This window comes from Erpetoichthys calabaricus, chromosome 7 (genome assembly GCF_900747795.2).
Source record: "Erpetoichthys calabaricus chromosome 7, fErpCal1.3, whole genome shotgun sequence".
NCBI lineage: Eukaryota > Metazoa > Chordata > Cladistia > Polypteriformes > Polypteridae > Erpetoichthys > Erpetoichthys calabaricus.
Genome location: NC_041400.2, coordinates 98,043,118 through 98,059,422, shown reverse-complemented (window position 1 = coordinate 98,059,422; position 16,305 = coordinate 98,043,118). Strand labels below are relative to the sequence as shown.

Sequence of the window (16,305 nt, the reverse complement as noted above, 5' to 3'; positions counted from 1 at the left end):
TATAAAAATAAAATTAGGCAATACTAAGTAACAAAGAAGAAAGTAAGGTCTGATGGCCAGGAGGACAGAAAAAAACAAACCAAAAAAAAGCTCCAGAGGGCTGGAGAAAAAAAAAATAACAACAAAATCTGCAGGGGTTCCGAGGCCATGAGACCACCCAGCCCTCACTGAGCAAATGAATGGTAAGGAATATCCAGTGAAAAATGTTTGAAGTTCTGGAAGCAAAAAGTAATGAGCAGGAAACAGAGTAATAGTTAAAAAGACTTGCAAAAACTTTAGTCAAAAACAAGCAAGAGTTCATAAATGGAAAGTGCAAAACAAAACCATATAAAAAAAGGCAAAATTAAGGAATGCTTGTATGATTCTGACAAGAAGGCAGAGTAATATGGAAAAGACCAGCTGATGGACACAAAGGAAACCAAAAGACCAAGCAGGAGCTCTTTAGTAAAGAAGATGAACAATCTGCCACCAAATCCTAAACACACTAGTTGTTAGTTAAAGATAGCAAAGTCAAAACTTCTTAATAATATTATGTCTTACACCAAAACACAACACATAAACCAGAATTCACACTTAAATAAACATAGCAGGGACTCAAGGCCTGAAAACCAAAGCTAAAGTAGCACATGTGATTTGTTTTAAAGTTACCCAGAAACTGTTGTGCTTGTGATGTCACAGGTGACCTCTGAGACCATGTACTTAGCAATGAAGCCACAAAACGTCGGTGCCCATGAAAAACAAAACAGCAGTGTGAGAACAAAAAAGTACAACTTTACTTTTTGTGAAGTTTAGTTTAGTTTTGAAGGAGGGACTATATATTTAAGAAGAAGTATATATTTACAAGAACATAAATGGCTAGCAGCAGCACCTGGCATTACCTGTGTAAGTTATTTTAAGGCAGAAGTATCCAACATATAAATGGTGTTTCTTACAGTTTACCCTATCAGAGAACAAATTAAATTAATTTATTTCTTAGCTTACAATCTGAGAAAAGGCACTGCCTTCAAAATTTATGTGATGGTGCGGGTTCCATATGATAGCCTCTTTAGCTCGCCAACGTTGATAGTCATAACTCCTTCAGAAATAGATAATCAAAAACTGTTAAACTGTGGAGGTTAAAAGCAATCCATATAAATAATACAGTAAAACGAGGTTAAAAGGCAACTTTTCTTAAAAACTCAGTCCCTGGTCCATGCTTTCTAAAACCAGCGTCTTCTCTGCTTATCCCGCATAGGATCTTGCAGCAGAGGAAATGCCCAACTGAAAGGCACAGCCAAACTTTCTCCTCAGACTTGGGTCCCAGCAGGGCGTCTACTCCGAGCCTTGCCTTGCTCCTTCTGCTTCTCCCTGAACTTATGCGGGAGCCCACAACAAGCACAGAGTCACTCCAGCTGCTCCATAAAAATGCTCAGCTAGAGTGGGCCTCTTCAGTTCATGACTCTTGGCCATATGCCCCCCAATGGGCTCTTCAAGCTGGCTGCCTGCCTGCACTGCTCTGCATCCTGGCGTCTCCAGATCCTTCTTTCATTCGTTCTTTCCTTTAACCTCCTTTCTGCTCTCCATCTTGGACATTTTCTTTCTTCTTTCTTCTGCTCTTATCTGCCTAATTGGGTGCAGGTGTGACACACTGTTACCTCCGAGGCATGAATGAGGCTCCTGGCTGATGCCTGCATTCACATGTGTGTGTGTACAATCAGCCAGACACCCCAACATTACCCAAAGTGGAACGCATTCGTGCACACCCGACTCCCAACTGGAGCCTGTAAATTATCAGAACCTGATTATTTATTTAAAATCTGCCCAATGCCACAGACCACTTATCACAATTTACTGTAGAGAAAAGGATTCCCCCACCAGAAAGGTACTATCAGAGTCCAAAGTTTGCATTCCAAAGTAGTCTAGTGTCTCTTCCTGACATAGAGGGATATGTGTGCCAAATATTGTTGACAATGGACCATGGGTGTGGAATCGTATGAAGAACAAACACACACCCCTACATTGAGTTTTATATACAGTATATTACGGCTCCATTTGGGACCGAGCATTTGGCCGTAGATCGGTCATAATGTGTACAGGTAATTGCAATTGAGGCTTAAGGTCTGGTGAAGGTCAACTATACACAAACTTTAACTGCCAGCATGGAGTGACACAAACTGATCTTTGTAGCTTGGCAGCCTCATGCCCTGGCTTTCCAAAAGAAGGTCAAATGCATAAGAATTAGCCATGTGGAGTAGTGCTGATCAAAACAAAACAGAAAACATATGAGACCTTGTGAAATATTTATAGTAATATGAAAGCTTTCAGCCATCAGTGAGAATGGCCTCAACTCGGTCAGTTATAAATCGTCGATGACTGTATTTAGATTCAACACATTTGTGAACTCCTAGAAACTTAGGAATAAGACCAGAAAAATACTGAACTAACCGTGAAATAAAAAACATACAAAAATCCTCACACTTATTCTAACAAATATTCTTTCCTCTGTCTCTTGCTAACATTGTTTCTTTCAGAGTGTATCTAATGCATGGATAATGAGGTGCTGTGTGCCATTATCTTAAAGAGGCCGAGAATAATAATGCAATATGTCTTGTGATGTCCGCATCATGTGATCAGAAACATGCTGAGCAACTGTAAATATAATGGCCACAGCCATGCAGAAGACACCACAAAATGGCATCAGTCAAGGTAAAACCCATTTAAAAAGGTGACACGATGACATCACCAACATAACATTTAAAGTTAACGAGTAACAAGAAAAATATTCTAAAACATTTAAAAATGAAACAGATAAATGAATTGGGTCGCAAAACAAAGGCTGTCCTAGTGATGAGCATACACACATAAACTAATAAGCCAATGCCTGTTTTTAGCTCACAAAGCAGTCAGTTGAACTGAGATGAGAATGAAACGTTCTCAGTATTGTGCTGCAGTCCAGATAGTCTGGGTCAGTCTCACTGCAGTTGAAATAGCATGTGTAAAAATATGACTATCATGAGGAGCAATATTGTAAAGAATGAGGGGTACTAAACCATAAAAGCAACCACTTCCCATGAAGCTCAGAGGACAGGAGTGGATATTTGCATGATGAACGCAGCAGTTCTGGTCATTAGCATCTTTCCAGTTTGATGGGCATTCATGTTCTTCACAGAATCTCTTTGCTTCTGAGGAGCTACTAATAAGGAAAAAACAGTCAAACATAACCTTAATTACAACACATCATGAAAGACACAATGACAGTACAACTGAAAACTTGACCACACTTCTGGCCGTGTAACATAACCAACAGTTATAGAAAGCAAAAGATTAAGGAAGATTCCTAGGGTCATATTAAAAGATGAATGTTTGAAGATATCCAGTTAAAGCAGAGGCCATTAAGTCCCTCTGGTGTGACTGGTTAACCAATTGCTAAACATTACCAGGATCTCATCTACTCAGGTAATTTTTTCCTAAAAGTATTCTTTCAGATAACCTCTAATACATTAAGTTTGCCAATTTTGTTAAACATTTTAATAGTTAAATAAATTTCCCACAGTCTTCTCAGATAAGCTGGTTATTTTGAGCTCCCTTTGCCCATTAGAATACAAACCTACCATTTAGTTGCAGATACTCAAGCACTGCCACAACTGCACTAAAATAAATCTTATTAGTGCTTTGTGCAATCAGAGTATATCATCTTTTAATTTATATTTAGATCACATTGTAGCAGTCTTTGTCTGGAGGATGAGAGTGTCACAGGTCAGAATTTTCAGAATTTACTTATTTAGCCAAAGACCTTATATTATGCATTTATAACATATGTGGCACTTATATACATTAAAGGGCGGCACGGTGGCACAGTGGTAGCGCTGCTGCCTCTCAGTTAGGAGACCCGGGTTCGCTTCCCGGGTCTTCCCTGCGTGGAGTTTGCATGTTCTCCCCGTGTCTGCGTGGGTTTCCTCCCACAGTCCAAAGACATGCTGGTTAGGTGGACTGGCGATTCTAAATTGGCTCTATTGTGTGCTTGGTGTGTGGGTGTGTTTGTGTGTGTCCTGCGGTGGGTTGGCACCCTGCCCGGGATTGGTTCCTGCCTTATGCCCTGTGTTGGCTGGGATTGGCTCCAGCAGACCCCTGTGACCCTGTGTTCGGATTCAGCGGGTTGGAAAATGGATGGATGGATGGATATACATTAAATATGTGCCGTTTTAAATGGAATTGTTTTTTCTAGGCTAATCCAAAGTAGAAAGAGTAATCCTCACTGGTGATGCCCTTGCCTCAGATTGAGCATTCTAATCTTAGTATAATAATAAAAATAATTCTTTACATTTATATAGCACTCTTCTCACTAATCAAAGCACTTTTTCATAGTGAGTGGGAAGCCACTTTAGTCACCACTAATGTGTACCATCCACCTGAATGACGCAACGGCAGCCATTTTGCGGCAGTTTGCTCACCACATATTGAAGTGGTGAGAGAGATAGCCAATTAGACACAGGGAATGATTAGGGGGGCAGAATGACTAGGCTTTGGTGGGCAATTTAGCCTGGACATCAAGATACACCCTACTCTTTACTAAAGATGCCCAGGAATCTTTTATGACCACAGGATCTTGGTTTTACACCTAATCCAAACGACGGCACTATTTTTACAGCACAGTGTCCTTATGACTACAGTGGGGAATTGAGATCCACATTCAGACCACAGGGTAAGTGCCCCCTGCTAGCCTCACCAATAGCACTTCCAGCACCAAGTCAAGCATTTCCTAGATGGTCTCCCATCCAAGTACTGGCTGGGCCTGAACATGCTTAGCTTCAGGTGGCTGAACTGTTGTGAAGAGCATGTGGTATGCCTGCTGGCTCTCTGTACTACAGATCCAGTTTAGTTTTTGACAATGGTGTGCGTAACTTTAGCCAAGTCTTCTGAGAATAGTTACATTAAAAGTGTTTTCATACCTGCTTTCTTTCACCTTCCCTTCTAATCAACTAAATTATCACCTTTACTTGATTAGAAATAGCACTCTGTGGGAGACGCAAGGTTAGTGGACAACTCGTGACAAATGAAGAGGACTCTACTGTAGTGGGAGGGAGGTCACACAATACTGGGACATGCTATAACAAGGGAACATCTCTAAAATCCTTTAAACATGATGAAAAAATAATAATAAATAACAAGTATCTTGTGTGTAACACAGGAGTGATGATCAGCACCACATGTCCAAAATAGATCAGGATTTAAAGCACAGAGTACAACTTGACATTTGATTTGAAAAGCAAATATAGCCCAGTGGCTAAAATGTAGGACTTTGGGTTGTGTGGTGTTCACCATTAACAAGCCCCTTAATCTACCGCTTGCTCCATCTGCACAATTAACGATGCAATTGTATTATGATGTAGGGTAAGGCTTAATGTGGTAAACCATTATATAAAGTAAAACTTACTAAAGGGAGATTTTACTGTTTGATAACAATCCCATAATTATAAGTTGTATTATTTAATAAATGAAACACTCATTAAAAAGTAAAGATTGTGAGTTTCACCCGATTTCAGAGGGAAAGCTGGAATTGTTATGAAGTGAAAATACAGACAAAGATTTATTAAAGTTGATCAAGAGACAAAACTGGTATGTTGGCAACAGAAGAGACCAGTTTCAATACATTTCCCAGGATATTAGACAGAATGGCAGTGATCCGCAGCAAACCTAAAATCTTTCATTACCATGTTCAAGATATCACCAAAAATTAGTCATGTGTTTCATTATGACTTGACATGCTTATTGAATGAGTTTGTGCAATAAGAACAAGAAAAAAAAACACTAACACAATATATGATACCTGTGAGAAAGGATGCCTTGAGATACAGCCCACTCATAGAAACTGTCAGAGGCAGTTACTGAATAGATGACACTGAACTCTTCCCCACTGATGATTTTTTCAGGTGGCCGATGAACCCACGCCATTTCCAAACCTTAGGAGAAGCACAATGCAGAGTTTGTTAAGCACTGCTATAGTTGTGTTTTAAAGATTACTAACTGAATAAGGTTAATACAGTTAATACAGTATATGCAATTTAGAAATCATCACTAAAGACCTGATTTTACAGTACCAGAACTAGACATGGATAAGAAAAATGACACTGGGAAAATGTTGTAGTTTTTTGACACTCAGTAATTTGTACTATTTTTAATTTGTTCTGTTTTCTCCTTCCTGCATCTACCTTTGCAGATTGTCTAACTAATGACTTAAAACTTTACATTAAATTTAATTTTAACTGGAAATTAAATTTAAGTTAAATAAAGCTCTTGGAGGCCATTCATCCATTCCTACTTCTAAAACTAAGACATAACATTAACTCTAACAGGGACTGGTCACTGCCATTTCTGCCACTCTGTAAAGCCGTCGCCAGCTTAGTCAAAAATTTTTAAGTGACCTTTGCCAGGATTTTATTTCTGTTTTTAAAACTGGCCACACATAAACTGAGCTTTTTATTGTTTTCTTGTCTTCTGAACTCAGTACTACATATCTTAGATTCTATTTATGCTTTATTTTAATCTTTTTGAATCAGTTTATATTTGCCTCTGCTTGGACCTCTTTTTGATTTGTAGCTTGTCCTTTGTCTCCTGTCTGTTATCATGTTTGAACTGAATTCTGCCTATTCTGACTACATTTCTGCTTGTCTCTCAGTTGCCTGCTATCTGATTTGTATACATTTGACACAGTGATGCATGTTGGGTATTGCAGGAATCCAGTTTTAAAGACTGCAAAAAAAAAAAAACAAAACATGTAACATGTAATTTATAGACAGATAAACCATTTGGCTTAGTAAAACAAAAAACATACGATAAGAGGTCACTAATATTTGTTTCAATACAAATGGAAAAGAAAATGCTAAGCCACTCTTGGAGGGCAATTTCCAATGTGAATGTGAAATGTGCATAGTAATCACTCACACTGAATACCCAGAAATGGATTAAGCAGTTTTGTTTTATAAGCATTGAATTAGATTGATAGTCAGATAGACAGACAGAGAAATACTGTAGATAGATAGATAGATAGATAGATAGATAGATAGATAGATAGATAGATAGATAGATAGATAGATAGATAGATAGATAGATAGATAGATAGATAGATAGATAGATAGATAGATATTCTTTGCACTTGATGGCACAGTTCCTCCCCTCAAGAATTTAATTTACTTTTAAAATGTTTATAGCAAACTCAACTTAGCTGTAATAAATATTTTCAACTTTCCATGTGCTGAATGTAATTTCTCACCTAGAAAAATATTTTGTTTTTAAAGTATGTGAATGTACCTTTGTGCCTGGCACCACAGCTTTTGTCCTGGTTGCTGGGACAGGCCTTTGGCCCTTCAGTCTTTGAGGTATAAATCTGCTCATATGTGCAGATGTGGAGCCTGAGGTTTGCAGCTCTGCCTTGGGGTTTGAAGGTTTGAACCCCTTTTAAGTGACTTATTGATTAATTTATTTTTTTGGTGACGCAATGTAAGATGTGTCTGAAATTGCACATTTGGAGTTGCTGTCATCATTATCATGAATTATGTTGATTACTTGTGTACAATACAATGCAGAACTTTGCTACTTGAAGAAAAACTTGACATTTTTTAATACTCATTTATGTTTCTGGTTGTTGGTATTAAGTATTTGATTGTGATAATAAGATATATTTTAATACTCTCCTTGTGTGGTTGTACCGTATGATAACATTCTCATTCATCAGTCTCCTGGATCATGGACTACCTGAGCAACAGACAGCAGTTTATGAGGCTTAGAGACTGTGTGCCCGAAACAGTAGTGTGTAATACTGGAGCACCTCAAGGACCTGTCCAGTCTCCCTTCCTGTTTACCCTATACACAACAGATTTCCTACACAATACCAGTGCTTAACATCTACAGAAATGTTCAGATGACTCCTCCATCATGGGCTGCATTAACAATGGAGACAAGTCAGAGTACAGGTAGGTTGTGGAGAACTTGGTCTTGTGGTTCAGGGACAACAACTTGCATCTCAACATCAGCAAAACAAAATAGCTGGAGGTGGACTTGTGGCATTCCAAGAAGTCTCTGAGACAAGTCACCATTCAGGGGGAGGGCGTGGAAGTGATGCAAAGCTACAAGTACCTGGGGGTTCACATAAACAAGAAACCAGACTGGTCTGACAGCACAGTGTCACTCTATAAAAAGGGCAAGAGCAAACTGTACTTGCCCAGGAGACTCAGGTCTTTTGATGTGTGCAGCAAGGAACTAGAAATGTTCTACCAGTCCATAATGATTAGTGTGGTGTTCTATGCTGTGGTCTCCTGGGGTAGCAACTTGAGCTCAAAAGAAGCATCATTGTTGAACAAACTTATCAGGAAAGCATACACCATCAAAGGACGAACCCTGGACACATTGGAAGTATGGAACTTAGCAGACTAAATGCCTCTGCATACCAAAATGTAAATAACATTGTTTAAATGAATGATAATGCAAAATAAAACAAATAAGCATGGCTTTGGTACCAAATAAGACAATGAAGCCTGAATACACCCTACACCCTTATATTACAGAACAGACACACGGACAGAAGTCAATGAAGGTGCAGATACAGCTGTGGAAATGTATTAGGATCCTTTCTTCATATTATAGTTTAATTAATGACTTATTTCTTCCATATGTCCATTTACTGAAATTGTTATATCTATTATGACATTTGTGTCTCAGGTAGACTAACCGAAAGTTTATGTTTTGGTGTCAGTTATGCTTTATCCCTAAAATGTGTGCAGAGCTCTGGTTTTGTAAAGGATGTTCCCCATATAAGGATTATTAAAAGTCTTTGAGGGTCTTGGAAACTTTGGAAGAATTTTTGTGAATTGCCATGTTAAAGCTTCTGGGAAATTGTAAGGCAAGAAATCATGATGAGTATGTCAGCTTCATTAATTCCATACAATCATTTACTTTTTTATGCTGTTTAATCAAGTACATGTTTGAAGGAAACTGAGGAAGCATAGATTTATGACAGGAACTGACTTAAATATGGATGATTGTTCATGCCTAAATTAAATTCAATCCAATGTGTTAATTTCATTGCAATGCAATACATATACATGTGGTGCATTTAATTTTTGCACAGTTTTATCGTTCGATTTATGAGTGTGTTTGTAAATACCTTCAGATTAGGATGACAGTACTGGCTATTACTGAACTTCTTGATGTATCAATCAGGACTATGAGAAGAAGAATGGAGCAATATGATATACAGCAAGTATAACACATTACTGAGACAACTTCAGGTAAGAGTAAACTTTTTCAGCAAGATCTAAAACATACATCTCACGGTTTCAGTTGATCACTCCACATTGACAACACTTTTGCTTGGGATCTGAACTCAAAAATGTTTAGAAGTGGAACAACTCCTACCCCAACTGCTGACGATCAATCGGTGTCAAAAGGAGGGGCAGGGGCATTTGATTATATTCAGTTTTGGCATGATTACTGCATGGTCTTGAATCAAAATGCAGGAATACTTGGAGTAGTCATTTAGCGAAATGCAGTATATTTGTTTTGTTATGATACATGTTCTATGGACATGAATTAAAAGGCAATATGCTTTTGTTTTACATTTTAAACTGAAAAGAAAATTGAGTGCCTTAGTGTTTGATACTGTATGTTTTTAATGACAGAATAGAATTGTACCAAAATTAAATGCTCTAAATAATAATCCATACCTAAAATTTGCATTCCTTATTTGATATACAGTAGATGCTGCACAGCTTTACCATTTTCTCCTATGTGTATACACTCACTAAGAACATTATTAGGAAAACCTCTATACTGCATATCCATGAAACTATCTAATCAGTGAATCATGTGGCAACAGCGTAATGCACAAGATCATCCACATACAGGTCAGTAACTTCAGTTAATATTCACATTAAATCCCAGAATGGAGAAAAAAAATGATTTCAACTGTGGCATGATTGTTGGTGCCAGACAGGTTGGTTTCAGCATTTTTGTAACTGCTGGTCTCCTGGGACTTTCACCCACAACAGATTTTTTTTTACAATTTATGCAGAAGGGTGCAAAAAAACAAAAAACTTCCAGTGAACAGCAGTTCTTAGAATGGTAATGTCTTGATGATACGATATGTCAGAGGAGAATGGCCAGACTTGTTTGAGCTGACACAAAGGGTACGGTAAGTCAGATAAGCACTCTGTACAGCTGTAGTGAGAAGAAAATTATAACAGAATGCACAACACATCAAACCGTGAAGTGGGTGGGCTACAACAGCAGAAGACCACACTGGGTTCGACTATTGTTGGCCAATAACACAAAGCTGAGGCTGCAGCAGACACAGGCTTACCAAAAGTGGACAGATGAAAACTGATATAGCCTTGTCTGATGAATCTCAATATCTGCTGAATCACACAGATGGTACCAAATTCTGAACCTACCAACAGGATGAATCCATTCACCCAACCTGCCTTGTGTCAAAAATCCAGGCTGCTGCTGGTGTAATGGTGTGGGGAATGTTTTCTTGGCACATTTTGGGCCTGTTAATACCAATCTATTATCGCTGGAATGCCATTGCATGTGTATCCCTTAATGGACACAATTTACCCATCTTCTAATTGCCACTTCCAGAATGATAATGCAACAAGTCACAAAGCAAAAGTCATCTCAAACTGGTTTCATGAACATAACAAGGAGTTCAGTGTTTTTCTGTGGCCTTCCTAGTCACTGATTCTGAATCCATCAGAACACTTTTGGGATGTGGTAGAACAGGAGATTTGCATGTGCAGCTGATAAATCTGCAGAAATTGTGTGATGCAATCATGTCAACTTGGGCCAGAATCTCAAAGGAATGTTTCTACCATCTTGTGGAATGTGTGCCAAAAAGAACTGAGGCAGCTTTGAGAACAAAAGGAGGCCCCTAATATTTTCTCAGTGAGTATATGTGTTTTTTCTTTTAAATGCCATTCCTTGTGTCTGTGCATTGGTAAATGTTTTATAAGTTTTCTGACAGCACACACGATTAGAATCATATACAATGAACAAAGTTGATCACCCAGCAAATAAAGGAATTGATCTCTTTGAGACACTGATGTTTCCCAAAGAACTGTTCACATAATTCAGGTGCACAGATTCAAGTGTATGCATGGGATAACAATGGGGCTGCTGGCCTTGCTATCTGGGGCTTTACTTCTGAAATTGGGTGCTGCTCTTTTAGAGAACTGTCTCCCTTTGGTCTTCGTGTTAATGGTAAAATCAGATCCACTATTAATTTTCAGTTATTTCGACTACTAAATTATTACTTTAATAAAGATGCTTGCCCCCGGTCCATGCCAAATACTGAAGGTGCATTCCGTGTTATTGTCGTTATAGAGGGATAACTCAGTGTAAACTTTATTTACATGGTATCAAAAATGCCACTTTTTAGTTTTCTCTTCAACTATTTTGGCGTGCTTATAAATTAAATTCTTTAACGAGACTTCATCAAAAAAAAAGTGGAAAAAAGTAAAATATCACTAATAATAATTAATAAATACTTGGCACCCACTAAGTCTCTAAAATGGCATTTAAACGAAAAAATAGTTAAAATTAATGTACTCCTCCACTTTGCAGTGACATCCTTCACCTTAATACCTTCACACTCTTGCTGTTTCCAGCGCCTCTCCTCCAATACCGGTTGCTCGCTGTCCACATGCTCGACTGATTCTCTCATTCCCACTCGTCCACTGGAAACGACCGAATTGGGAATCGCTGTCACGTAATCGATTCTGGGTTCGAATCCCACGCCTGCTCATTGGTTGTGTAATTTGCATGGCCTCCTCGTGTGTTTGCCAGCTGGTCCCCCACTCCTTCACCAAAGACGTGTTTCAATTTCCAGGTAGATTTCCGTTATCAATAAACATCCCGCGGGCGTGTCCTGGACTTTTTATTGGGCAGACACATTTCTGTTCCCAGGAAAAAAATATGAAGGGTCACGAACAATTGTGTTTGCGTATCCCTGCCCTTTTCCATATTTATTTGGGTTATTGCATCTATGTGCAATACGCCTAACTGGTGAATGAACAAAAGGCAACAGGCTCGGATGTGCTTCAGTTTTATGACAGTGGACGTGTCAGGCGCATATCATTTAACTGTATAATGTTGCGTAAGGAAATAAGAAAAAAAAAATGAGCGGAACGCAGAGCCAGAAAACTAAAGACAGTTTGAGAGAGTGTATGGATCTTAAAAGTAGCAGATAAGGAACAAAATTTTAAATATTTCATGATTCCAAATCATTTGCTTCTGTATTAGGAGTAGGAGTATTTCTAACGAATGTATAAAGTCTGAAATTGGCTTTATTTATAGGAATGAAGCACAAGCAGCTGTGAATGGAAACACCAAATCACGTACTAGCGTATGTGTTCGTATTTTGAGGTTTTTTTTAACCTTATTAGGTTTTAACCGAATGCATTCATTCATTCTTTAACTTGCTTGTTGGAAGAGTTGGACAGAGCTCGGTACCCGTCTCGGCAGCTTTTGGCTTAAAGCGGCAGGGCAAACTCGTGCAGGCGGATACCTCTCACTGCCGATGTAGAAATGCATTTTTCCCCAATATGCAGCCCTTCAAGACAGTACATTAAAGAATACCTGGAGAGAACATGTGCGCAAACTCTGGCTCGAAGTGCAGAATCCACCGAGGCTGTGCCCGTTTGAACGCATGACTTTGGAGCTGTAAGAGATCAGCGCAAACCCGTGCAAAATAGTGTAAAACAGCAATCATACGACATGGTTAGAGTTAGATTTCAATTCAAATTATAGTTAGAATTTTAAACACGAGTTTGAGTCATATATTCACACTTCATCTATTTTCTAACGTACTTTATTTGAAAAAAAAAGTGATCCGGGTTAGGGGCATGCTGATAATCTTCATTAAGTTTGGGTGAATGGTTACATAATATATTCTGGGCGCAATAATCAATATTAAAATGCACAGTACTGTCAGTTATCCTTCGATCCGGGCATCATCCAATTCACTGTTTCGGGAGCTGAGCCAGTACATTCTGCTGCAGCTTTGCGTGCAAGACAGCTGTCAGGCCGAAAAGGGTGGCGTTATGCACCTGCCAGTACAGTCTGTGGGAGATGGGACAAAAAACGAGCTATTGAAATAAAAAGAAAAGCGCGGTTGGAAGCGTTTACGCGCACACAATCCGCACGCGTATTGCCATAAACCAGTTCGGACTGGCTGTCCTGTTTTTACGAGTATTTCCTTATGTATTTCCCAGCTTCTCCAAGTTTTCCACACGACGCTTGATTTCGGTCACCTGGTTTCCTTCAGGATGTTGGGTTCTAACTTAACGCATCCTTTTCCTTTTTGATGTACATGCGTGGAGTTTGAAATTTAGGCGGGGGCGGGGCTTGGGGGCAGACAACCCATAAAAAATAATTGCATTTTTTATAGTCACAATCTTATCTCTACAGATCTAATTATGCAATTATTGCTATGCATTGCATTAAATGTTGCATAGTTAGATCTGGACCACCCTATACATATTTAAATCCCATCCCAAGTCTCATATGATATTGTTCGTAATATAATAAAACCTAAATCTCACGTATGATAACACGTTTAAAACTTTGAATTTATGAGAAAATACACCTGCTTCAATAACACTTTTGAAATGACAAAACTTTATTTTTGTCTGCTTATTGTAGTTGTAGCAAAAGAGACACTTTCTCGTTTTTAAACAGGTCAGAAAACGTATGCATGGAATAATAATCAGGAGTTCAGGGATTGGGTAAACTGTTTAAAAAGACATGCAGTTTAGGTGGGTTGGCGATGGTAAAGTGTCCCCTGTTTTGTGTGTATGTGATCATCCTATGATGGTCTGGCGTCCTGTCCAGGAATTGTTCTTGCTTTTCACCTAATGCTTGTTGAAGCAGACCACAGCTTCTTGGAGTAGAAAATGGATGATGGAAGGAAGGTTGCTGTTGGAAGAATTTTAATGCATCCAAAAAGTTCCTTAAATATTTTGTGAGAGTGGTGTGCGTGACGCGTGGTGGAGGTCTGTTCAGACAAGCGTCCCGCTGTTTGTACGGGCAGTTCTTTCAAGAGAAGATGCGGACACAGCGGTCATTTAAATGGCTGCGGGAGGACCTGTTTACCGATGGGAGCGGCTGAGTAACATGTGATAAAGAAAAATACTGGAAAAAATGCAAGTTAAAGTCACATCTCGGAAGCTGTTTAAACAGTAAAAAAATCCCTCGTTTATACAGAATATTTCTGTTTTAAAGGTAGGTGAATTCAATTTTCCAATTAACATTTTTACATTAGTTGTGGCCTTAACGTATTTATATAAATAAAAACTTTATTGGTGACGTATTTTAGTAACGTTGCCGGGGTACAATTAAACTCCGCCTTTGTTGATGATGCACGCCGACTCCTCCAGTTCATTTTGCTGGTTTCCTGTGATGTCCTGGCAACAATTATCTGTGCCATAACACGAACTGTGGAAAAACTGCAGTACCCGACGTAGACCTGTGGAAATACAGATAGGCAGGGTGTGGCTCCGTGCCATCCAGAAATATAACATGACATTTCACAAAGCCGCTTAATCTAAGTCAAGGTCCCGAGGGGTGCAGAAGTGTAAAACGACCAAGGCTGAGCGACAATACATCGCACTCACGAACACAAACAGACACCCTGGGGGCAATTTAGTGTGACAAAGCTATAAAAGAAACTTTTAAGCACACGACAATTCAGCAAATGTTTCAAGACTACTCACTAAAATCATTTTGAACTCAAATAATAATAACTCGAAATTGACGTTATTAATTGGGTATATTACTTTGGTTGTAATTCCTAAAATCATTTCAACTGATGTTTTTTTCTTTCAAATAACTGAATCAAATTCTTTTTCGCAGAATTTTGCAAGGCAGCGCAGGATTTTTCCCATTGGGCCACAAGCGCACATAAGTTAAGATCCTTTTGGGTTACCTTGAGAGTATAACTTGCACATTCACCTAGTGTTTGCGTAGGTTTTCTCACGCATGCTTGGATAAGTGACACCGCTATGTGAAAGACAGCTCGTAGGTGTGTGTGCGAGTCCTCCAGCAGGTTGTCTGGCTTCCCGTCCAGACAGATTCCACCATTGCGCCATATACTGCCCCGATAGACTGCGGCTTTTCCACGTCGCGGAAGATCGAATAAGCACATTACAAAAAAAAAAAAATCGAGATGCGTGTATTTTCACGAAGGTAAAGTTAAAGAACATAAAACAGCTCTCACCTCCGCAGTCGATCATATTAAATTCATCGGGGTCTTCTAACGGCCAGCAGTCGTATTCACTGTTATCCAAATCATGCCATCCTTCAGTCGCTCTTTGCAAAAGTGCCTAAAAAAGTGAGTTTAAAGTTTTTTACTCAACAGTGCCATTTCACACATTATTTAGCGTTATACTTAAATGTCAACTTTAATTCGATAGCATTTAATTACAAAATGTTTTATTCGTGGTCTACTTGATAAAATGTGACATTTTTTAAAACGTAACAAAACAATCACCAACTTAAACAAATAAATAGTTAATCAAATACAAACTACGTACTAAAATATATAACTGATGTTTCCCCCTTGAACTTTTGCGGCGTCTGACAAAAAGCGTTAAGCGTTTAAAGTCAAAGTGAAATCGATTCTGATTTCAATTTTAAAACGTGTATCGCTTATACGAGGAGTAATTCGTTTGATCGGAGCTTAAATGGAAGTATGTTCAATATACATAGAGTGCGATAGATTGATGAGTGCAGAAAACGTATGTATGGATGAAGAAAGAGGTGGGTGAATGAATACAAAAACTAAGCACTGTCCAATATAGAATTACGGTCTAATAAAGAAGACATAAAAGGGATGGATGTCAATTTTCTATTTTAAAATGGAAATAAAGAAGTCTCCAAGAAAACGCATACCAGGAGAAAAATACTCATGCACTTCAATAAAATCATCGTTCGAATGATTCCTGTTAAAAGCAAAAGGAAAGGGAGTTTGGCAGATGCGAGTCTCTTCAAGCAGCGCCTATTTGGTGTGCGGGCACCCGTCTCAGTGAGCAACAATAATCGTCGAGATAAACCAAAAAAGAGCACGTCAATCCGAGCAGGGCGGCACACGATTGAACCTGCGCCGAGGCGAAGTGCCTTGACAGCAATGGAAACGCTACGATTTCAAAAGTACACCAGAAAATGGTCACGATCAAGTAAGAGATCCGATTATTCCACCTTAATGTATGAATGTGTTGACCGTAATAAGTGAATTCGAAGCGATACAAGAAATGTAGGTGAACGTTTAACCAAACG

At 38.8% G+C, this 16,305-nt stretch overlaps 1 protein-coding gene across 1 annotated transcript in view; it reads right to left on the bottom strand.

The window, feature by feature from the left end:
- Positions 1–16,020, bottom strand: part of LOC114654133 (atrial natriuretic peptide receptor 1-like) — a 74,062-nt gene extending 58,042 nt beyond the window's left edge. The window contains exons 1-5 of the mRNA XM_051929460.1: positions 15,922–16,020; positions 15,248–15,353; positions 5,807–5,939; positions 3,042–3,172; positions 1,280–1,282 (exon numbers count right to left, since the gene is read on the bottom strand). Of these exons, the coding sequence (XP_051785420.1) occupies positions 1,280–1,282; positions 3,042–3,172; positions 5,807–5,939; positions 15,248–15,353; positions 15,922–15,957 (409 nt within the window). The 5' untranslated portion in view covers positions 15,958–16,020. The remainder of the gene's footprint in view (positions 1–1,279; positions 1,283–3,041; positions 3,173–5,806; positions 5,940–15,247; positions 15,354–15,921) is intronic.
- Positions 16,021–16,305: the final 285 nt, after the last annotated feature.